This window comes from Rattus rattus, chromosome 3, assembly GCF_011064425.1.
Source record: "Rattus rattus isolate New Zealand chromosome 3, Rrattus_CSIRO_v1, whole genome shotgun sequence".
Lineage (NCBI taxonomy): Eukaryota > Metazoa > Chordata > Mammalia > Rodentia > Muridae > Rattus > Rattus rattus.
Window position 1 is genome coordinate 210,842,446 of NC_046156.1, and position 25,779 is coordinate 210,868,224.

Sequence of the window (25,779 nt, forward strand, 5' to 3'; positions counted from 1 at the left end):
CACAACTTCAATCTAGTTAGCTGTGGTAACAAAATCAAAACAAAAAACAAAACAAAACCGGCTCCCTGGCTTTGTCCTCAGTGCAATTCCCATTATTGATCGTTGGCTGCACTATGATTCATCTCTGTTCTTAATTTATAAAGTAAAAGGGCTACAGATAAGTTAATGGAAATACAGACTTTGGAAAACAGGGAAAGATCCAGTTTAAGGCATTTTAGTTTGTCCTTGCTGATTGTATGTGAGCCTATCTACCTTTTTTTTGGCCTGACATGCTCCTCCCGTTTTCTACCATTTACTTTAAAAGAAATCTGACTTGCCCTCAGTTTTGTATTTTAGTGACATGCTTATTATTAGTCTCTTAAATTGGAGTGGGAAACTTGTTACTTACCTTTGTAGGCCCTGTAGTAACTAGGTGGTCAGTGATAAGAGAAATAAAATCTCACAAACTTATTTTTAATGGGACTGGGTAGGAAATTTTCAGAGAAACATGCGGCCCTTGCTCTGATGTCAATCTTTTCAGTGATCTGAAAGAAAGACACAGACATTGCAAGCATCTCCAGTTGTGTCTATTGTCTAGCATGTTGTCGAAATACACTTAGGCACATAAGTGTTCGATTTTACTCTACTTTTATAAAGCCTTACTTTATAAATTTTATTCCAAAAGAAAACAGACAAGAAACTCAAGCCATAAAAATAATTAGAGATGAACATATTTAGATTAAACATCACCATTTAAAAAACATAATTAAAATGCTACCTACCCTCCTGGGAAATGTATCTTGGAATATGTAAAGGGTAGATTTAGATTCAAAATAGGTGAGTTTCTCAGAATTTCTTCAAGAACATTTTCCAGAAAAGTAAAAATAAAATAAAAAAACACTGGTCTCATATACACATATCTATCTGCAACTTGGTCTTAACTGTAATTCCTACTATTAGTATTCAGCAAGTACATATTGGTATGTCAGGCACGCTGTGAATGATCTTATCAGGAGCAGGCATTATTGTCTTCTCCAATCGCTATTTGGGAAAATAGCACATTGAGGTATATAATTAACTAAATTTTTAATTTTATTTCATTTTTAATTTTAGAATCTAATTTATCTAGAAATTCCTAGTCAATATAATGCCTATTTTATATGGATTTATTGAGAGATGATAATTTAATGATAAAATTGACTATACTATTTGTTATGAATTATAGGTAGTAATTTTAAGATTTTAAACTATATTCAAAAATTCTATTTTATTTAAACGCATATGCCAGTAACTGTTTGGAATAAAATTTAGCACCTAGGTACTAAGTGCCCAGTACATTCTACAGCTTAGTAGCGATTCAGAAATAGAGAAACATTTGAGAAGCACCTGAAGAGTTTCTGGACAATGAAACCTGTTTCCTTAGCATTTCTAGTGTTTACCTACTGCTGTATTTTGTTTCTCTGGTACAGTTCTTCTAAATGGAAAGGTTTGTTTATTATATTTTGTCTAGAACAATATAAGGAAGTGTACCATAGTTTGACTTTGGCCACCACAGGAAGATGTGGTTTGCTACTAACCCTAGTGGGTCATGAATATTCTAACTAGGTGGCAGTATAAAACAATCACAGAGGAAATATATATAACAATTAGAAAAGTTTAATATATTTTGATGTTTTCACATTGCACTATTTTGACAAAAGTGAAATGTCAGACATGCTTCCTACTTCCGTCGATCAGTAAGTACTGCTGCAGTCATTTACACTGGTTAGAGAGCATCTACCAGGTCATCGTCTGTCCACTCCTCCTAAAGGGAAAAAACATGTGGTGAGGGTAACACTGAAGAACAATAGAGCCATTTGTTCTTTTCTTCCCTTTAAGAAAATGTGGATTGACAACATCTATTGTAGATCTGTTTGTCTCTGAGGTGTTTTTCTACTGTGGCTGCAGCCACCTGTGGTGCTGCTTTATCTCAAGTGCTGAAGTACAGGTATGTGCTAAGTCCTGCACTTCACTGTGACAATGACATGGAGGCCGCTGCCCACTCTGTGAAGGAGTATATGAAGGCTATCCTTTTGCCTGTGCTTGTTTATCTTTGACTTCTTAAGAGACAGTTTTTAAAACTGGGATAAGGCAAGGGAAGGATTCTTACAGAACTGATAAAATTTGGCAAACCACACCTTCTTTCATAGGAAGTTACTTCAATCAAGTAGCTTACTTTAGAAGTGGTTCACTGTCATGTAAAAATAGACCATGTATAGGCTCCATGTGAGCACCATGTAACAAGCAGCTGCCTCTTGCTCCTGCCACCTTGTAGGAAGCCCTCTTCATGCCTTCTCCTGCCATGGATTCTAATCCCCTTGAACTGTTACCCAAAATAAATCTTCCCCTTAACGATATCTTTAAAATTCAGACTGTGCATAAGCAGGTAAGTAGAAAATTATAATTTCAAATTTCAGACATACTTGTAGTCCTAGTATTCAGAGGGCTGAGGCAAGAACTGGGAGTTCATGACCAACTAGGGCTACAAAGCAGACACTGTTTCAAACATTCTCAGCCCCATCTGTCTATAATGCTTATAATAGTTCAGAACAGTACGTGTTAACTTAGTTCATGCCAGAAAACATAAATGATAAGTTTATCTAGGGGAAAACACACCTCTTCCTGTTTGGGTTTCTTTGATACATAGTCATCGTCTTCGTAGCCTTTCCTCTTCTTTCTATAAATAAGCAGTTATTGATTAGCAAAACTGATACTTGCAACAAAATTAATTATAACCCAATGTGGTAGCCTACAGCTACAAAGACAGCACTCAGACTGAGGTAACAGGATTACCTTCAGTTCAGACTAGCATGGGTTAACAAGAGTGAGACCCTATCTTCAAAAACAAAATACATTTCTACTGAAGAACAGGCACTAGATAGCTCAACTCCAAACAGACAAAATCAGTGTACTCAACTTTTTTTTTTTTTTTTTTTGGTTCTTTTTTTTTTGAGCTGGGACCAACCCAGGGCCTTATGCGCTTCCTAGGTAAGCGCTCTACCACTGAGCTAAATCCCCAGCCCCTCAACTTTTTTTTAAAAGTTTGATTTAGATGCTAACATTAACAAACTTTGTACCAGTGACATAATTGAACTCAATGGCTTTATGAGCATAACTTCTGTGTCATGCCTACTTACGTAACCATATTAAGTGCAAGGTCAGAAGAATGACATCGCTCCAACTTCTGTTTCAGAGCAGCAACTTCTTCAGATCTGGGTGGCTCATACTTTTTTACTAGATTTCTCATGCCTACACGGGGATACAAACGTATTTAATAAAAACTCTTCTGCCAGATGTTGTGGCACATGCCTCCATCTCTGCACTCAGGAGTCACAAGCAAGTGGAACTGAGTTTGAGGCCAGCCATGTCTAGGGTAAGTTCCAGGAAAGCCAGGGCTACACAGACAAATCCTGTTTTAAAAAACAAAACAAAACCCAAAAAGTCTGCTTGTATTAAAGAAAGCATAATAATCTAACTTGCTTCAGGAAAGAGAAGACATTGATGACAACAAATATTCTTACTAGGATTCGTATTCTGTATTAAAATCAAGCAGCAGCAGCCTTTAAAGTTCAAACAGTGAGTATCTGCTGTTTATGTTACACTATATATAGCATAAACATAAGCATACTGTATATAATACTGGTAGTAATTTTTTATAAGTACCTTCATGTTTACATTTTTCTCAATTTAAGGCTTTTGAAGTAATCCCTATGTGATTTAGTAAATATCTTTATTCTCTACTAACAACCATACACATTAACAATCTATACTATAGATGTTGTTCCAAAAATATACCCTGTTATTTACCATATAAAAATATAAATATAACAAGAATATAACATATAAAAAAGAATGCTTTCCTTAACAAAAGTTAAAAACAAACTAGATAAGTAAAGATAAGATTACATAAAATACTTTCTATCTTGTTATTTAATATAATAAACCAAAAATCTCAAGATTAGAAACCTGTCTGGGGACTTACTGTGTGGTCATGTGCTTTCAGACTGAAATTGGTATTTGTGATTCAACATTTTTAGGTCAATATCTTTTTTTCAATAAGAATACCTTCATATTATTAAAACTGAATATTTTCTGAAGTGTTCTTGTTTCATAAGAAATCAATAATTAAGCTGCAAGCTTCAGATAAGCAGTGTGTTTTCTTAATGGTTTCTTGTACTACCAAATTGTTAGAAAGTACTATGATCAAATCACAATTAGCTTTGGAAGTGAACCCTCTAGTGGTAAATACGAAGACCTACAGTTTATAGGGAAAAAAACAAAAACAAAAAACCCTCCATTATGCTTAGAGGAAATCCAAAATTACTTCAAGCAAAAAAATCACTTCAAGGCATGAAACTACAAGACTAGAATGTCAGCTTTTAAAATAAACATTAAAATATCTGCACATTTACTATCACCTAAACAAAGGTCTGCAAGCCAGTATTTTAATTGGTTTGCTTTACCTCTAAAGTACATTTCAATACCTGTGAACATAACTGCCAAGACAAGAAGAACTGAGCATAGTGACATATCCCTACAATCTTTACACTCAGAAACTGAGGAAAGACACTTCAAGTTTAAGCCTAGCCTAGGCTACATTTCTAGATTCTCAAAAACACAAATTAGTGATATATATGCCATATATGTGTATTATGTTTATACGTATGTATGTGTGTACATGTTATATACACACATACATTTAATACATAAATGCATGTATTAATTAACCAGAAATTCGAATCAGAATTTCTAAAGAGGATTTCTCAATTCTAGCACCAAGGGGTTTTGGTAAGCCTGTTATCAAAGTCTTTTAATTTCTAAGGCTCCTATTAAAATCATTACTAATTTGGTGTTTTAAAGCAACCAACTGTATACTCTCACCCTTTAGAGTCCAGAAATCTGAAACCTTTTTTCCTTGGGCCAAAAATCACAGTATTGGCAAATTTTGTCTGAAGGCTCAAATGAAATGGCTTTTTGACACATCACTCCAACTTTAAAGATATGCACATTTTTTGTCTAAACACTGTTTTTATGACCGTCTCCAACATATCTCTACCTTCTGTTCATGAGGACCTTGTGAAAACATGCATTTTTTTTTTTAAATTTCTTATTGAATATTTTCTTTACTTACATTTCAAATGTTATCTCATTTCCCAATTTCCCCTCTGGAACCCTCCCATCCCTTCCTCCCTTCTGCCTCTATGAGTGTCCCCTCCAACCCCCACCTCATCTTCCTGACCTGGCCTTCCCCTACACGGGGGCATTGAGCCTTCACAGGACCAAGGGCCTCTCCTCTCATTGATGTCAGATAAGGCCATCCTCTGCTACATATGTGGCTGGAGCTAAGGCTCCCTCCATGTGTACAATTTTGGTTGGTGGTTTAATCCCTGGGAGCTCTGGTGGTCTGGTAGGTTAACACTTCTTCCTATGGGGTTGAAAGTCCCTTCAGCTCCATTAGTCCTTTTTCTAACTCCTCCATTGGGGGCCCCATTTTCAGTCCAATGGTTGGTGGAGAACATCTGACTCTGTATTTGTTAGGCTCTGGCAGAGGCTCTCAGGAGTCACCTATATCAGGCTCCCGTCAGCATGAACTTCTTGGTATCTACAATATTGTCTAAGTTTGGTGACAGAATATAGGATGGATCCCTGGGTGGGGCAGTCTCTGGATGACCTTTCCCTCAGTCTCTGTTCTATACTTTGGCTCTGTATTTTCTCCTGTGAATATTTTATTCTCCCTTCTAAGAAGGACTGAAGCATCCACTCTTTGGTCTTTTGGTCTTTGTTGAGCTTCATGTGGTCTGTGGATTATATCTGGGTATTCCAAGCTTTTGGGCTAATATCAGTGAGTGCATACCATGTGTGTTCTTTTGTGATTGGGTTACCTCACTCAGGATAATATTTTCTAGTTTCATGCATTTGCCTAAGAATTTCATGAAGTCATTGTTTTTAATAGATGAATAGTACTCCATTGTGTATATGTACCCATTCTGTTGAAGGACATCTGGGCTGTTAAAACATATACTCTTCACTTCGCTAACTCACATTACCATCAGCACCTTCTGATGAACTAACCTGCACAATACCGCCTTTTACAGTCTCATTTAACAGGTACAGGTTCCACAGATAGGACATGGACCTCCTTTAAGGGGGCATTTTTTTTTTTTTATTAACTTGAGTATTTCTTATTTACATTTCAAATGTTATTCCCTTTCCCGGTTTCCGGGCAAACATCTAAGGGGGCATTTTTAAGCAGCATTCTTCATGGTTTTTTGGTTTGGATGATTTGGGTTTTGGGTGCTAGAGTTTAAACAAGAATTGGAATGAGCTAGACAAGGGCTTTACCACCTAGTCCCAACCCAGACCCAGATGTTAATCTCCAAGCTGTAATAATAGTCTATGTGTCTTCTGAAATTGGCACCTCTCCTTTACCAACCCCCACATGAAAAATTACTAGCTTTGTACTGATAACAAAATGAACAGGACATGAAAGGTATTAACTAGCTAAAATTATTTATAAAACAAATGCTCCAAATGCAAACCTTTCCTTGAAATTAGTTCTCTTGACTCTAAGTATCAACCATCTATTTGTGAATACTTTAAAAAAAAATCTGTTCTGACTTAGCCCTTTGTAAATCTGATATCCATATTCTCTTTTTACAAATAAAAGTATTTCCTTTCACATACCTTTTATTTATTCTCGCCAATGAATCTTCAATGCATTTTGACACAATAACTCAATAAAAATAAATTTAAATACCAGTCTACCACAGCACATTAAATACCAAAATATTTATTCAGTAAGCAGCTTTCTTAATAGCACTTACTTTTCATTATATCCAGTAGCTGTGACAGGCAAGTTCTGTTTTCTTTCAGCATTAGACTCTCTGATAAATAGCTGAAAAAAAAAATTTTAACTCATTGAAAGCACATTGCACACTGAAAAGACAGGCATAAATTATTTACCTCAATGTTTATTTTATCAAGGACAGTTTTTAAATTACTTATTTAAAACTAGTATATACTATTTGAAACCTCCACAGTACTAAAACCTATTACAGTCTGAAAAACTTACTACCACTTCTGCCAGTTTAAGAGACATGTACTGTTCAAAGTTTATATTTTATTATATATAACTTTTCAGAGATAAAAGTACTAATAGCCAATATTTATCATTTTACAATAAATGTCTGCTATAGATATGGCCTAACTACAAGCCTACCTAACTTTATGTGATTTATGAAAGTCTGCGCTATAGATGGATTTAACTAAGCTCAAAAGTAGAAGATAAGGACTATGCACCAGTCAGCTCTCTCCCGTCTATAACAATGTCATTGTACCTATAGCTATACATGAGAAAGCAATCTACCAACACAGGATCACCTCCTGCTTTATAAATCTATCTTTATGAAGTCCAAAGCAACTCAGGTCTTTCAAAAATAAATATATAAAGAAAACTTTCTTCCAGCTAAATTACTTATAAAGAAGGCAAAGAGTTTTACAAACTGTTGTTATTTTTAAACTACCTAGATTAAGCAATATGACAAAACTTTGATAACTACGTTACATATTAACTTGTTACCCATCTGCAATACTCCTGAAGTTTCTTTCTTTTTTCTTTCATTTTTAAATCACTGTTTTTGAAAGAGGATCTTATGTAGCCCATTTACAACTCAGTATAGCTCAGGATGCCCTTTAACTCCTGACACTCCTGTTTCCATTCCCCATGTGCCCTTAAAGACTCTACACCTAACCTCCAGACAAGTCAGTTATTCACATGGTTATCTTTTTTACAGCTCAGTGTTTCAGTCTTGTATTTCTTAGGTGTGGTATTAAATAAATAAAATTCGATATAAATCACAATAGGGTTAAATCTACCTAATGTGTATTGTGTTTGTACAGGATAGGTATACTAGGGCTAGAGAAATGTCTCAGTGATACACGAACATACTGTTCTTGCAGAAGACCCAAGTTTGGTTCCCAGGACCCATATCTGGCAGCTCCTAACCACCTGTCAGGAGGCATCTAGGAGAGGCTAAGGCTAGCAGGTAACTTTCCTGGAGGTGGCCCACCAGTTTTACATGGCTTAAGATGGGAAAACTCTGAGAGGCAGGCAAGGTCCCAAGAGATCTGCATCTCAGGATTGCTTAGGCAGTCGATATGCCTTTTCCTATTACAGTTTAATGATCCCTGGGCATTAGCCCATCCTATTGGACAGATTTCATGCAAATCAACATAAAGATGAACTTTCATGAATTAAGTTTAGATAAATTAATGATTTTATAGAATTCCTAATTTGATTCAAATAATTTATGAAGAAAGTTTTTAGAGATGGTTTTGTTTTGTCAGAAGAATATATTATAAAGTTAGAATCAAAAATAGAATGTCCATTCCTCATTAAATAGTAAAAGCTGCATAATGGAGTCTGCAATGAGATTTCACAATTATACTAAGAAGAGAAATAGGCTTGGGACAGATTTGTGATCAAGGAAAAATATTCATTCTAGGTCAGATCCAGGATCAAGCCACAGATGTGCACCAAGATAAAACAAGACCATGAGAAACTGTTACTTTGAACTTATATGAAACACTGATGCCCTCTGTAACTCCCCTTTTGTGTAGCATTTTATCTATGAGGTAATTTTCTAAGGAACTTTTGTCTAAGAAGGTATAAAAAAGCCAGAGAGAAGCAATGCAGTGTGGCATTTGGGGCTCAGCTCCTTCCATCCAAATGTAAATAAGTATGTCTGTCTATGTGTATATGCATCCATATGTAGGTATATGTATGTAAGTATGCATGACATTTGCAGAGCTGATAAGACAGGTGGTCAGGCTTGACTAGAGTGTGTGTGTGTATGAATGTGTATGTGTGTGTACATATTGCCGTGTGATCAGCAATATTGGTACTTCTGTAGTAATAATAAATATTCCCAGTGAGGAAGGACAAAAACTAAATCACTATTGTTTGATGCCATCTTATTGTATTTTGAAATTTTTAAGTATATAAAATAGTTTTAAGTTTAGAAAATTTTACTTTCCTTAGCTAATTATAAAGATGAAACAAAAGAATCTCGTCATAGTAGAAATTGAATATGAATAATAAATAGTATAAATTGGAAAGCAACTGGAGTATTACAATTATTTCTAATTGTCCATTCTTCCAGCTCCATAATAATATACCTATAGCACTGTTACAAGTGTAAGAATTAGTATGTGCATAAGATAACATTAAAATATCAAGTGGAATTAACTCACATTAAGTACTCATTGTAATGTCTGCATCTATGTGTGTCTATGTACTGGCTATTATTATTTATGGCTGAACTACAATTTTCATATGGATATACCTTAAAGCATTACTTCTATAAATCATTACTGAAAGTGTTACATATGCTTTTCAACATATGATACAATAAATCAGATTTGCTGCATTAACACTGCCTTGTAAATCTGTCATATCCTGGTAGCTATAATTGTCTTCCAAAAGTTCATGTCACACTTCCAGATAAGTCAAAATAGTATTCTCCTAGCTCAACAATACTAGATTAAATGCTTTCTTTAAAGGCAATTTCCTTATTCAACCACAAAACCAGATATATATTATATACACACAGAAACATTGTTTAATGAAACTTAGTTAAAAATTCAGACTCTACTAAAAAGTAAAACTTGAATTGGAACTAAGGTAAGACAAATTAATACCTTTCCATAGTAATTCCAGCCCTAGAGGCACTTGATAAAATGGCAGTCAGGGCAATTTGTGAGGGTGTGTACAAAAGATAAGCATCTGTCAATGCAATTCTACTAAGAAAATCATCAGCCGTTTTCCTCAAAATCTCTGGATTCTCCAACATGGGGTATCGAGTCTAGAAAGAAAGTTTATAGATGTTACTATTTTAGAATTTAGTGGATAGCCATACTATTAAAAACTACAGTAGCTAGTAAGTACTTAATAAATAATGATTTTTAAAAAGTAACTCCTGGGGTTGGGGATTTGGCTCAGTGGTAGAGCACTTGCTTAGCAAGCGCAAGGCCCTGGGTTTGATCCCCAGCTCCGAAAAAAAGAATAGAAAAAAAAAAAAAAAAAAGTAACTCCTTTCCTATGCTCCAAAAATGAATCTTTCAATGTTAAATTGTTTGGTATGTACTAATAGAACATTACTAAATTATAGTCATCAAATTCTGAGTGTTTTTACTGATAGGACTTTCAAACTTTTTTGGAATACAACTATGATAATATACTTATAAGGGAAAAAAACCCAGAAGCATATGCTTTAGCACGATAATACTTAACATTATTCTCAGTTTAGTACTTTCTAAGTTAGAAAGGGAAATTCCTCGAGATTCTACTGGATTCAAAGCAAAGCCAAGATGTATTAGATATATACTCTCTGGTAAAGACTGAAAGGCCACATTAGGAATTGTACCAAATCACTGTTAAAGTTTAGTTTTTCTAATTATATTATTGAGAGAGAAAGTAAAGGGAAATGAGTGCTGAACCAATTAGCCTTCTCAGATATCTACAGAAATACTTTTAGACTAAGCTCAAGAATTCTGGAAAACCTTATGCAGTCTATCAATTCCTTTCCTTAAGTTTCAATCCCTCAGACTGACAGATACTTCCTGTCAAATTGTAAACTAGTAAGACAATCTATAAATATTCTGAAACAAAATATCAGGTTCAACTGTAGAGTTCCACATAGGCCTAGTCATTGTCCCCAAATATCTAACCTCTGAAATGATAAATGTGGTCACTCCCCGCTTTCTCGGGATTTTTGCTTAATTTTTTCATAAGGTTCTTGTAAATCTTAGAGCTCTGGATTTGAATTCTTCTACCTGATCTGACTTACTAGAATCTTCAACAATTTCTTTGCTGCATTTTTAGGTATACATACATACATATGTATGTATGTATATAAATGTATATGTATATGTATATATCTGTCTGTGAATGTGTGTAATATGTGCATAGTGCCAACAGAGACAGAAAGGGGTGTTACTTCTCCTGAAGCTGGAGTTTACAGGCAGTTCTGAACCACCAGATGTTGGTGAACTTAGGTCCTCTGGAACAAAGCAAGCATTCTTTAACTAATAAGCAATCTCTCCAGTCTCAATTTCAACAGTATCTAAATCTAATTTCTATACTTTTTTTTTTTTTTTTTTTGGGGTGGGGGCCCCACCCAGGGCCTTGCGCTTTTTTTTTAAGCCTTTTACCCCCTTTAAATCCCCCCCCCCCCCCCCTTTTTTTTTTTTTTTTGTTTTTTTTTTTTTTTTTTTTTTTTTTTTTTTTTTTTTATTTTTTTACTTTTTTTTTTTGGGCATTGACAGAAAAATCTACAGAAGAGGTCTTGGGATCCTAATATCAATTCAAATTCACTAACCTTGGCATGTCTCTCAGCCTAACAATCACGTTTTCCTAGAAAATTTCTTCTTTGAGTAAATTTCAAAAGAACATCATTCTATGGAAAATTATCTCTGCACTTAATAAGGATTAGAACTATTCCTATCAAATCCTCAGATACAACAGTATTTTCACCCAAACTCTCTCTCTCGAATCAACACAACATCTTCTCTAAGACCAATTGTACCATTTCAAACCACATGCTAACCCCTTTATATTGTTGGAGAGAATCTCCAGCTCTGTTAGACAGTCTCTACTTCCCTTTAACTTTCCTTCTTATTACTAGCTCATTGGATCAGTACTTAGTATGTCAATCTCTTCTAGAAAACTAAACACATCTACATCCAGCATTTCCTCCATCTTACCTCTTTCCAATTCACAGAAAAAACTGTTTAATCTAAGTTATGTATACGAGTTCTGTCCTACAAAACAATTTTTCTATCAGTAATGAATAGAGGAATGAGTTCTACAAGGTTCTAAAGCAGCTGAACATTTCCCATCATTCAGTTATTTCACAAGCATCACAACTATAATTTTTCAGCAATGCTTGAGTAAACAAGTCTATGGTCTTGTGTCAGAATAAGACATAAGTACGTATATTGCAGAATTTTCAAAATATGATAAACTATGCAACTGCTTATGTTCTTGCTGCACTATATAACTTTATGTTAGAATATATGTTTTGTACTTACTAGCAAAAAGTTGATTTTTATGTTAGCGTATGTTTCTTCTACTTAGTAACAAAATGTTAATTATAAAACACTTCAGACATATCCACAAGAATAACAGAAGCCATTGTTATGAGAGCTCCATGCACAGTAACACCTAGCTAAGGGCAATATGTAAGGGGGAAGACTATAATATTGGGAACACAATAACAAATTCACCTAGTATCTCAGAATATATCCAGTAATTAAGGAACATACTTTTTTTAATTTATAAGAAGCATACTTGTTTCTCTCCCTCCTTCCCTTTACCTGGACAGGATCTTACTATGTAACCAAGTTAACAGGAGTTCTAGGGCTCTCCTTCCTTTATAGTTTTAAAAAATTTATTTCCTTTGTTTTTATGCATGTTGATGTGTATCTGTGTTTTTCCTGTACATATGTCTATGCACTACATGCATGCCTAGTAATCAAGAGGGACAGAAGAGGGAATTGGATTCCTGGGAACTGGAATTGCAAGCAATTATGAGCTACAGTGCGGGTGCTGGGAACTGAACCCTGTTCATTTAGAAGAGTAGCAGTATTCTAAACTGGTCATCATCTCTACAGCCTGTTGTCTTTTAATTTATTCCCCTAAAGCCACCAATCTGTTTTATTTTCCTTCCACACTTCAAAGACAAATGTCAACAAAATCATGAATGACCTTTCTGGCACCGAATTTAGCAAACATTAGCAGCTTCCATTATCTTTTCTTAATCCAAGCAGAATTGGAAAGATGTTCTCCTTACTTACAAGAGTACTCTATCTACTTCCCTTTATTTTTTTCCAACAATCCTACAACTCTGGATACATTTTACTCCCATTATAAGCTTCTTCATTTTTCAACTACCGTTTAAACATTTATGACCAAAGCCCTCGCTGTTACCCTGCTGTTACCCCTTTGTCCGTTGTGATCCACTCTCTTCATAATGCAAGACACATACAGATGTCTCATTTCATCTGATGGTATAATGCCTATTTTGATTGTCAACTTGACTACATCTGAAATTATCTAGAACCCCAAATGGCTGGATGACCCTGTCAGGGATTTTGTTTAAAACACACCTTTAATCCAGATCTTTTGAGGTGTTAAGACTCATCTTTAATTTGGGTCACACCTTCTGTTGGAAGCCTATATAAAGGACATGGTAGAAGGCGGCCCTTCTTTTTGCTTGCTTGCTCTTGCCTTGCTAGCAAGTCCATTCCTTCTCTGGTATTAGCACTTCCTTCTTTGGCATTCTAGTGTATACTGAAGACCAGTTGAGATATCCAGCCTCATAGACTTAACTACTGGACAGTGGATGGGATCTTCTGTTCACAGGCAGTCACTATTTGATTAACTTGACCACATCCTAATAAATTCCTTCTCTCTCTCTCTCTCTCTCTCTCTCTCTCTCTCTCTCTCTCACACACACACACACACACAGACACACAGACACACACACACACACACACACACACAGACACACACACACACACAGACACACAGACACACAGACACACACACACACACACACACACACACACACACACACACACACTTACTCTAGGAAACCTTACTAGTATAGACACCAATTAATCTGTGAGGTGCCAACAGGCCATTTTTTCACATTGTGAACCCAATCATGCCAGTTCTATAGACAAGGCTTTCATGGTCTTTTTCCTTTGTAAACATCTTCAACACTATTTACCTAGTCTAGATACCTGCCTTTAATTCAAGCCAAAACACTCTTCCCCTCCATCCCCTGACTCTTCCTGAGTGCTTGACTAGGAAAGTCTGGGTGGGGTGTTCTTTCCTCACCTAATTCTACTCTTGATTTGAATTTCACTTCAACAGTGTTTTCCTTGCTTTTCAATCTGCCATTGTCTAATAGAATATTTTGATTTCCCTATATAAAAATATTTTACCACATTAATAGTTATCTAAGGTCCATGAAAGTTGTCATGTTCCTGTCTTGTTTCTAGGTTGTACCCCAAAAACATAATGCTAGCATAAATAGCTGCTTACCTGAGAATAACCAGGTCTTGACTATTCTTTGACTTAGTCTACTCAACAACTTAAATTGACTACATCAATATTAACATATGCATTAATATGTGGCACATACAAATACATAGACTGAATTCTACACATAAAATATACACATGCACATATTTGTATTACAAGTTTGTGATCTACTCACACTACAGTGCCACACTAGTCTCAAACTCCTAGGTACAGAATGATCCTCCCACCTAAACTTCCTGAGCCCCTGACAATACAGGTGTCACCAATTTACTTATAATTTTGGTGATTATATTTGTGAACTGAGTTCATAAAACATTTACAATAAGGTTAATTTATCTTTTGGTTTAATATTAAGAATTTTTTGAGGCACTATAAGTCACTAGGCCTAGATCTATGACAATATATATCAGTTATAAGAACATTATAATCTACTATAGAAGGTTACTAAACAAGAAACCTGGGAATTCTTACCCAATAATCTTAAGAAACAAACTTTCCAGGTAGACTCTAATGCACACTGAAGTTTGAAAACTATTACCCTAGAAAAGCCAGCAAAGATTCTTGGGTTGCACCTGTGTTATACCAGTTAGGATACTACTGGTTAGAAAGCTTTCAATTCTTTTTAGCAAACAGTAATAAAGGAGTACCTCTATCAGCTATTTCATGTCAGTACATTTACCTTTATATCAATGAGGAAGCCTTCAAATGGTCTATATGGATTGTGGACAATAAGGTGAAAATTAAGTTGTTGTATAAGTAGTAGTTCATATTCCAAAATCTGTTCCAGTGCCTTCTCCTGTCCAAGAGGACTCTCTCGAAGGTTCCCAACAAACTGAGGACTAGACACATTGAATTCATCTACTTTGCAGGCCAAAAATGCACAAGTAAGCCTACATAAAAAAATAAAGGATGGCAGAAATACTTAATTATTACTTAAAGTGCTTTGTAAACTGCATAATATTCATATGTGACTATGCTAGATACTGCAGGAAATTAAATGAATTAAATTAAAAAATAAAACAGAAGTTAAAAAATGTTCCTCTTTAAACTTTGTTAGGCTTAGGAGAAACTATAAAGTTAGGTTGAGCCATCATTTACTACTGCTACAGCATTTAACCATCATTAACACATAGCGTCATATAATCCAACCACAAACTTGGAAAACATAATAAGTAGTGTGTATCAAGAAATATAAATGGAAGATTTAATTTAACGGAATAGAACACATGCATATACCTTATAACCATACAAGACAGGTAATAGTAACTAATACTCTAGACAGTCAGCAGCAGCAGCCTCAAGTCATTGTGAGTATGTGATTACTGCTTGCAAGCAAACATGGAATTCTCCTGAGTACTAAGTTAAGTTCAGCGAGAACTAGTGTAAGAAAGCTACTGCTGTCACCCTTTAGTATCTGAAGCCAGAATAAAGCCCTGAGCTTGACTGCTGAGAAGGGAATGGCGACAAATAAATAAACAGACAGACAAACAGACAAATAAATGGCAGCAAACCGTTTGGTGAGTCTTATATTAATTGTGTTCTCATACATGATGATAAGCATGATGCTTAGCAAAGAGAGGAAACAACATTATACTTCTGCTTAGCCAAAATGAATATGAAGTTACAAGATGCACAAACTGAATGGAAATGGAGAGAAAGCAATTACCTCAAATGATTCTTAGCCTAAGCAATTGGCAGAATAAAGGTGCCACTGATAGCAGAATTAATAGGATTATTAGTGGAAAGAGAACTAGGTGAGTGGTGGACAAGCTGCAGTTCAGAGGCCATTAGCTATACAGAACATAACAGTAACTAAGAAGACCTTATATCCAAATAGAAAAAAATTCAGGTCTAAATTGTTCCTAATTAAAATTGTCAGTTATCTGTCATATACAGCTCACAGATAAAGGTCCACACATTATAAACATCTTCAATAAAAACAAAGCAAAACAAAACAAAAACAAATTTATACTCACATTATTATCCGAGGGTGATATTCCATTACTGAGTTATTAAGATAAAAACGCTTGAAATACATACAAGCTGTACCCTAAGATTAAAAATAAAAATATAAACATTTATAAAAGCAGTATCTACTTCTGTTACATGTTAAATTTGGAAAAAAAAACTTATTCATGCACAGGTTTCCTTAAAAATGTTTTCCTCATCGCTGGTATGTTTGAATTTTCCCTTAATCACAATGAATTCTGATAAAGTACAACAAAAAGTGTTGAGTGTTTTGGCTTCCTTTTCTACCCTCCTTATGTTCAGGGAGTGATTGTTCCACCAGGCCACTCCCAAGACCCTTGCTCTTCGAGAGGTTGAGTTACCAGTCCCACCCAAGACCCTTGAATCTTTGGATAAAGGACACACAGACAGCTTTGTCACCTTAACTTGCCTTTAAGCACAACTGCTGGGCACAATACCTCCCACCTGGAAATGTGTGTCCTTACCAATTTATTATCTTTGTCTCTCCTTCTGCCCTAAACTTAGTGGCTTGTTCCAATGAGCCCCTGCCAAGCATCTTTGGCCACCAGCCAGTAACAGAGGCTGCAGGCCCTAGATGCCCTGAGGTCTTAGTCTTACATGGTTGCTGTGTGCATTTTCCTCCAAAGCATGGCAGAAAAGTTCCTTCTTTCCTTCCCCGCATCTCCATCCTCTTGGGACCCAGAACTCACCTGTACCTTCCACCCAGCTTATTGACAAATCAAGAACCAATTAGGGAGAACCTCCCCTTAGGGGAAAAAAAAAAAAAAAACACAATCAAAGAGCCTGTATTATTTTTTAGATATCTGTCCCCAGCCTATGTGGAGTAATCCTTTCTGTAGTCAACTAAATTTAAAAATATATGTATCTGTGTATTAATTTTTGAATTCAGGACAAAATGAATACTTATACTCAAGAAAATTTTAAGGACTAAAATACCAGTGATCACAGGTTAGCCAATTTTGGAAAAATGCGAATGGATAACATAATTGGAGGAAAAAGCTTTTTCTCTGTTAACTCCAAATCTTCATGGTGATGAACCATGATGACTACTGTCAAACTGTAGCACCTCACAATTGCCTGAATACTTCCCATCCGATAATTCCACTGTGCGAAGCACAGCAGTATCAATCTATCCCAATCCTTATAATACAGTAGTAACATACTGCTATCTTCACAGAAAATGAAATAGCATGATTAATCCTATTTATTCAGACATTTATCAAGGGTCACAGGCTATATTCAACTAAGAACTATCTATCTTGACTTACTGAGTAGTAAAATAACCACTTATTTATTTGATAACAGGAAAAATCCCCCATTTAAATGCTTCAAGAGTTGTTGTCAACTTAAACAATTAACAAAAAAATAACCACTGTGTCCATTGTATATTTGATTTCATAAAACTCACTGAAAGACTGTTTGACCCAAAGAAATAATTTAATACTACTAGATCATTTTACAGTTTCTGTAATGAAAAAGATAAAACCCAATTTCATCATAGAAACTAATCTGTTACTGTTTATGACTGTTAGCTCTCTCAGATAAGTCTACAACTTTACAATGAACCATAAATACTTATGGATTTAGTATTTTCAATGTTCTTCCATTTTTTCTATTATAAAAATAGAGGAGCCTAGATAGTTTTTTTTTTTTTAAATTGGGTCATAAATCATTTGTTTTGAAACTTTAAAAACAGCTGTTTTGGTCAGGGTTTCCATTCCTACCAAAACATCATGACCAAGAAGCAAGTTGGGGAGGAAAGGGTTTATTCACCTTATACTTCCACATTGCTGCCAAAGGAATTCAGGTCTGGAACTGAAGCAGGTCAGAAGCAGTAGCTGATGCAGAGGCCAGGGCTGGAATGTTACTTACTGACTTGCTTCCCCTGGCTTGCTCAGCTTGCTTTCTTAATAGAAACCCATACTACTAGCCCAGGGATGATGCCATCTATAATGGGCCCACCCACCCTTGATCACTAATTGAGAAAATGCCTTACAGCTGGATTAGATAGAGGCATTTCCTCAAGGGAAGCTCCTTTCTCTGTGATAACTCTAGCTTGTTGACTCATAAAACCAGCCTGTACTTTCATATTTAACCTTTACAGCCAACAAGCCATAAGAGTCATAAACAAGGTAAAAGTGTTTTGGACTCCCTTAACACCATCTTTTTTCTTTGTTGTTTAGCTTGTAACACAGGTTACCTATTCCTCTCACCAATGCCCACCTCAGTAGAAAACATAGCACTAAGAACCACATGAACTAATCTCTTTAAGACTGGGATATACTCAGTAGTGTGCCTGCCAAGCATGGATGCAGCTCTGTGTTTGATCCTGTGCACTAATTAAAACTAGAAGCGCAGTGCCAACAATCCCAGTGAGGTGTAGGCACTAGGACCAGAAGTTCAAGGTCACCCCCTGGAATATAACAAACTTAAGGCCAACATAAACTTGTTCAAGACCATTTCAAAACAAAACAAAGTCACCAAGAAAACAGTAACAATATCACCTCTAATATCCTCTTATTAAAGTTTTAAAAGATCTTATGGCAAGAGTAGCAGCTGGAATATAAACCAATGAGCATTTCAAATAGGAACTAAGTTTAGCAGTGTTGAAAAACTACAAGTTTTTATTCTAATCTCAATTCTACTGTTTTCTAGTAAAGGATATGAGAAGAAAAATGAGGATGTCACAACATGTAAGCACACTATAAAATGAAACTGGAGATGTCCTTACTTATAAAATGTACAAACTATGAATAGGCACCTAAAAATCTTACAAAATTATTTTTTCTCACATTCATTATACTGATAACATGTATGAAAATACCAGTATTTAAAAAAAATTTGATTCATATACAACTTTCACTTAAGCATGTTGTGGTGGCTAAAGAACATTAAATTCATGCTTTGATATAGGGAACTAAGCATGTGGGCAGAAACCACATTTCTCAGTTTACACAGTCATTCCAGACTCACTTTTCAGCCCAAGATCCATGGAGCGGCCATGTGTTCCCCACAGTTCCAGCTCATTCCATCCAGAAGCAGAGGACTACTAGATTAGGCATTCCGAGTCACCAGATCATCTAAGATTCTAGTTATGACAAGAGAGCCCCTTTCTGATGAGATGGACTGTACTGGGCCACACTATGAGAATAAACAAACTACTAGATTTTTTTTTTCTATTATAATTTGCTAAATAGTTTGGGTCCTATTTAGTCTATAGTTAGGACTACTCTAACCTCAAAGATAACTCTTTTTTTTTTTTAAACTTTTTTTTTTTTTTGGTTCTTTTTTTTCTGGAGCTGGGGACCGAACCCAGGGCCTTGCACTTCCTAGGCAAGTGCTCTACCTCTGAGCTAAATCCCCAACCCTCAAAGATAACTAATACAATTTTGCTACTTACGAAGAGTATTTTCCTTCTGTAGGCTGCCACTTTGTACTATTGATGGTGTCCTTACCCTTGCAAAAGCTTTTCTGTTTCATCCTTTTTTCCCTCATTTTGGCTTTTTTTTGGTCTAATATCAACTGTCCATAGGTGTGTGGGTTTTTTCAAGGTCTTTGATTCTATTCCACTGATCAACCTGTCTGTTTTAATTCCAATACCATGCAGTTTTTATTACTATTGCTGTGTAGTATAGCTTGAAATCAAGGATGGTGATACCTCCAGAAGTTCTTTTATTGTACAGGACTGTCCAACAGAGGACTAATATCCAAAACATATAAAGAACCCAATAAACCAATTAAAAATGGGGTACAGAGCTAAACAAAATTCTCAACAAAGGAATCTCAAATGGCTGAGAAGCACTGAAAGAAATGTTCAACATCCTTAGTCATCACTGGGAAATTCAAATCAAAAGTACTCCGAGATTCCTTCTTAAATCCATCAGAATGGCTAAGATCAAAAACTCAAGTGAGCATATGACGGTGATGATGTGGAGGAAAGGAACACTCCTCCATTGCTGGTGGGAGTGTAAACTTTTACAACCACTTTGGAAGTCAGTTTGGCAGTTTCTCAGAAAATTAGGAATAGATCTTAAGTCCCAGCTAAACCCCTTCTGGGCATATACCCAAAAGATGCTCCACTGTTCCACAGGGACACACGCTCAACTGTGTTCATAGCATCTTTTTTTATGATAGCCAGAAACTGGAAACAACCCAATGTCCCTCAATGGAAGAATGAATTTAAAAAATGTGGTATATCTACAAAATGGAATACTATTCAGCTATTAAAAACAAAGACATCATGAAATTGCAGGGAAATGGACAGAACTTGAGACTATCACCTAGGGAAGGCTTGGGGAGTCTCTGGGGGTGACTCTAGCTGTGATTCCTATGACCAGGGGATATAGAGACTGAAATATCCACCTCCTGTAGCTAGCCAGGACTTCCAGTGAAAAGAGGAGGACATCAACCCATCCATCCACAAAACCTTCAACCCAAAATTTGTCCAGCCTATAAGATAAGGATGAAGATGGAGCAGAGACTAGAGAGAAAGGTCAACCAGTGACTGGCTCAACTTGAGACCCACCCCATGGGAAAGAGACAACTGATGCTATTACTGAAACTCTGCTATGCTTTCAGACAGGAGCTTAGCATAACAGTCTCCTGAGAGGCCTCATCTAGGCACAGATGGAAACAGATGCGGAGACCCAGAGCCAAACATCAAGAACTTGGGGAGTTTTGTGGAAGATTGGGGGACAGACTTGTGCAAGCCAGAGGAGTCAAGGACACCAGAAAAGGACATATAGAGCCAACTAACCTGGGTCCATGGGGGCTCACAGAGACTGAATCACCAACCAAAGAGGGCTGGATCTAGGACCCCCCTCCATATTTGTAGCACATGTGCAGCTTGATCTTCATATGGGTCCCTAACCATTGGCATAGGGGCTGTCTCTAACTCTGTTGCCTGCCATTGGATCCTCTTTCCCTTGAATGACTTGAATGTTGGGCCTCAGTGGAAGAGAAGATGCTTCTGGGACTAGATCTAGGGTGGTACCCAAAGGGTGAAGGGCTTCCCTTCTCTGAGATTTGCAAAGGGTGAGAAGAGGTGGTAGTGGTGGTATGATTGGAATGTAATGTGAAAAATAAAATTATCGGGGGGGGGGATGTGAAGAATAAGAGTTCAGTTCTCTCAAGCTAGCTAACAAGCATATTCTTCTTTACAGCTACTTACCACAACAGACCGTGGCATAGCTGGTTTAAACACTGAACAAAATTCCAACAATCTTTTTTCATAGTATTTGCAAAGTGTCATTTCTTCATGAGGCTCAAGAAACAACGGATCATTTGGAAGAACCTTTAGACAGAGCAAACATTTCAATGTAAGTTCAGTGAATCAATTGTACAACTGTCTTCTCTGTCTTGCTTAAATCTGACTCATACCATCAACAAAATCAGACCTTACATTTTTTTCTCTTTGTAAGTTTGCTAAGCATTAAGCAAAATATCTAGGAAAATAATACACAAAATCAATAAACGGAATCTAGGTCTTCGTTTCACAAGTTCTCAAACTGTCAATTTGGACATTTTTAAACATCATGACAGAGTATGTCAATATACTCCCAGGTTTGAAACCACTATTTATGAAGTTAAAAAGAAGATACATAATTTTCACTTGTTGGAAATCTCCCAAAGTAGTTTTCTCAGCCAATCAATGTGTCACCCAAATTAAACAGCACCCAAATCATCATCATCATCAACCACCACCACCACCACCACCACCACCACCACCACCACCACCTCAGTTCATTGGCTACCTTCTTGTTTTGGGAATACAAATCTTATTTGCCTGAGTTACCTCAGGGCAGTACAATAAAAATGAGTGGGAAACTTGAAGGAAGACCAGTACCATAGAACAAGCCATACTCAACTGGCTTCCTTGTGCAACATTCTGAGTTCAAGTTGTTTCTGGAAAGCAGATCCAACAAGCCATCATTTTCCCATTTCAAGTCTTTGGAAACTCCCCTTCAGTTCTGGCATGAGCTTCATCCTCCTTACACTTCCACTTACAAGTTGCTTGCCCATGTTCTTCAACCACTGCCACAGAGGTACAGCTTCACCCACGAATGACCACGAGCACTCTACATACTTTCCTTCGAGTCTGACTCACAACTAGACACCAACGGCTGTGTCTGCCCTCCCTCCTGCCAACTACAGAGAATGGTTTGTCCTGACATCCCGAAAGACCAGTGACCAGTTCGAGTCCCGCACTAAAATCCGCACTCTATCAAGGCTTTCGCTATTCCCTAGGATGTTACTCGCCCGGGACTTGACTGTCGCGTCAGTCACTGTCTGCACTGACGCGGCCAGGTGAGCGGTTTACAGGCTTCCAGCCGGCAGGCAAAGCGGGACTTCTGGAGGGTCCCCAGGTTCAGGGTGGGCACAGGGGCTGGCTCGCGGGGACCTCACCTTCCCGTTAGCCACAGCTTTGCACTTGAATTTGCGGTTGGCGTCGGCCCGCAGACGCGCCAGTTGCTCCTCGCTAGCGAAGGTCCAGTGCCGCTTCTGGCTGCTGTTGTGGTACATGCTGTAGCCCTCACGGGCCGCAGGGCCGAGACAGAAACAGCGACACTCCGGGAGACAGCAACCACGAGCGACCGCCAACGCGAGAACCCTCGGCCCAGACCGCAGGCGCGCGCGTGACGTCACGGTCACGTGCCGGCGTCTGCCCCGGGCCTTTCCGGAACCCTAGGGAGGGATTCCGCGACGTGGGAGGCGGAGCCTCGGGGCTCCCAGGCTTGGGGAGGAGTCTGACGGACGTGGCCTAGTAGCGTCTGAAGTGGGTGCGGCCGCAGTGATCCTGGTTCCCGAGGACTCCTGAGCACTAGGGACTTCAGGACCTGTGGAGAGGGACTTGATTGGAAAATGGAAGTGCTGGATGCGAATTCAAGCTACAGCTAATGTAACCTTTCTCCAGAGGTTTTTAATCTTCCCAGTATTCCCATCTCCGAAGACAAAGTGGATGCTAGTTTTACAATTCTGTTTTATTGGACACCGCCAAGATGTAAATTATTACCTGGAATTTTTTCAGTGCTTTTTTTATTTTGTAAACAAACACAAATGTCTTTGTGCAGTCTTAAATTGTCCTATGTATTGTTTGTAGACAGATTCTTAAGTATTTTGAGTGCCAATATAATTTATAATCTGAGTATTGCAATCACAGATCTGGCTTTGCAGAGCATGGTCTCCAAAGAAAGGTTTTACATACTTTACTAAAGTTACCAGCAAGAGCACACACATAGATAGTACTAGGAATTCCTTTCTTGCTTTGAGGAAATATCCCATTTCTTAAAGTCTTTTCCTAAAATCTCTAGGATAAGGAGAAAATTAAAATAATTCAAGATAATGTGCTCTTAACAGGAAAGGGAGAAAAGAGGACCAGAGGAATAAGGATCGATTTTACTTACATAACTTGAAGTAAGTTTTGCATATCTTTGTGTATATGGTATGCATGTTGAAATGACTATTCCTGGTTATAACTTGACTATATCCGAAATGAACCACAACCCAGAATTGGAGGACTTACCTGTGACCCTGTCTTGAGGCTGGAAGACACAAGATTCCAACCTGGATCTTGGCATAGAGATCTTGAAGCACAGTGGCTATGAAAAGCTTAGGCCCAGGCAAGGAAGTATGCATACTCCTTTAATCCCAGGAGACTGAGGCAAGGAGATCTCTGAGTTCAAAGTCAGCCTGGGACAAAAATAGGTCCCAGATCCAGGCATGGTGGTACATACCTTCTGGGCCACACACCTTCTGCTGGAGGCCTACATAAGGACATTGGAAGAAGGAAGATTCATTCTTCTCGCCTGCTTGCATTTACTTGCCAGCACATCTGTTGGAACCTTCTATGGAAAACCAACTGAAACAACTAGCCTGGAGGGACTGAGCAACTACCAGATTCTTGGACTTCCCATTCACTGCTGACCATTGTTGGGGTAGCTGGACTACAGACTGATAAGTCATCACAATAAATTTTCTCAATATTGAAAGACATTTCGTAAGTTCAGTGACTCTAGAGAACCCTAAGACACATGTATACATGTGTAACAGGCGTGTAAAAGGCCAAAGTCGATGTTAGGTATCTTCTTCAATCTCTCTGCATTGTATTGATTGAAGCATCACCTTTCAAACAAACCATAGCTCCACAGGTCCTGCTAGGCTAGCTACATATCCCCTTCCCTGCATTCAGAGTGGTGGGCAAGGTTACAGGTGGCCAACAAGCAAACTAGATTTTCACTTGAGTTTTGTGCATCCTAACTCTGTTCCTTGCCTTTGAGAAGCAAATGCTTAATCCACTGGACCAACCCCTTTCCCCCAATTTAGAGTATTTTAAGTCAACTCTTGTATACATTTTCTTAACTTACCACCTTTATTTCTCAAACACATAGTTTCTGATTTTTGGTGACACACAACAAAGGGAAGTTATAGAAAAAACAATAAAGCCAGGAGTGGTGGTGAATGCCTATAATCGCAGCACTGAGGAGTCTGTGGCAGGAGGATTAAGAATTAAAGGCCACTGAGTGGGGAATTTCAGGGCAGTCTAGGCTACACGATACTCTTATCTAAGCCTTTGTTTTTAAAAGAAAGAGTGGATTACATTTAAGCCCACAGAAATAATATTCTTTGAAGTATGACATGTTCTGTATTCCTTTAGCTACTGGTATGGGTTTCTAACATTTTTAATAGATGCTTACAAATTATATTGTAAAACCAATAAAACCATTACAATTTTAATTTTTCATACAATTAACATTGGCTCTAAAATCCTTTTTTAGTTTTATCTCCGATCTTTTAAGTTAACACTAAGAAAAAACAAAGAAGAATCTATAGCTAGTACTTTCTCCAAAACAGAACAAAATGAAAAGAAAAGAAGTAAAGAAAATATCTTTGACCTAGTAGGGCCTAAGTAGCATAGCCCATGAGGCCTGCTCCTCAGAAGGCTGAGCTAGGAACATGCAAGTTCAAGCTCACCCTGGGTAATTACCTGAGATTTTATATCAAAATAAGTGAAAGGAGGCCTGAGAATAGCAAGCACTTTGTGGGGTAGTGCACGAGAGGCAGAGCACTTGTCTAATGTGGGAAATATGGTGTTCAGACCCCAGGACAACAATAAAATGTGATAATTAATAAAAATAGATGAAAATATCTTTCACTTTGGTGTGAGTGCCTATAATTGATACATTGTTTTGTTTTAGGACTATTTGAAATATAGGCGTAAACCTTGCAACTATGTCTTTGTTTTAGGAGGCCCTTAGGCCTAACTTAATATGATGTTCAGTGTCTGTAATCCTGTCTATTTTGCTCACCAAATCTCGCATTTGGAAGCCTCCAATGCTGTTGCACTTTGATATAAGGTCGTCTATCACATCCTGACAACCTTCCTGAGCCCAGAACAAAATGGAGGATTCCCTTTGCTTAGTGGGGCTTTCTCTTCTCTGTCCTCGTGAACCTGACCTCCATCTACCTGAGGAATGTCACATAAACCTTGGGGGTGGGGGGTGGGGGGTGGGGGGGATTACAAGTTCAACTTTCTGGAATGCTTCTTGCAAATGAGGTATCGCTAGAACCTTAAACCTCAGCCAATGAAACTTCACTCTGAGAAAAACCTCTTTCCCTCACCAAGGCTCATATTTATAGCGTTTGATTCACCCCGAATAAATTGT

General features: G+C 37.3%; 1 protein-coding gene across 1 annotated transcript; it reads right to left on the reverse strand.

The window, feature by feature from the left end:
- Positions 1 to 1,617: 1,617 nt before the first annotated feature.
- On the reverse strand, positions 1,618 to 22,783 carry Ccnh (cyclin H). Its single transcript, XM_032899074.1, has 9 exons — positions 22,523 to 22,783; positions 21,288 to 21,410; positions 16,105 to 16,178; positions 14,808 to 15,018; positions 9,718 to 9,881; positions 6,843 to 6,913; positions 3,156 to 3,267; positions 2,635 to 2,695; positions 1,618 to 1,783 (listed from the first exon to the last, which is right to left on the reverse strand). Exons 1-9 carry the CDS (start codon positions 22,637 to 22,639, stop codon positions 1,745 to 1,747), a joined length of 972 nt encoding a protein of 323 aa, XP_032754965.1. The 5' UTR covers positions 22,640 to 22,783; the 3' UTR covers positions 1,618 to 1,744.
- Positions 22,784 to 25,779: the final 2,996 nt, after the last annotated feature.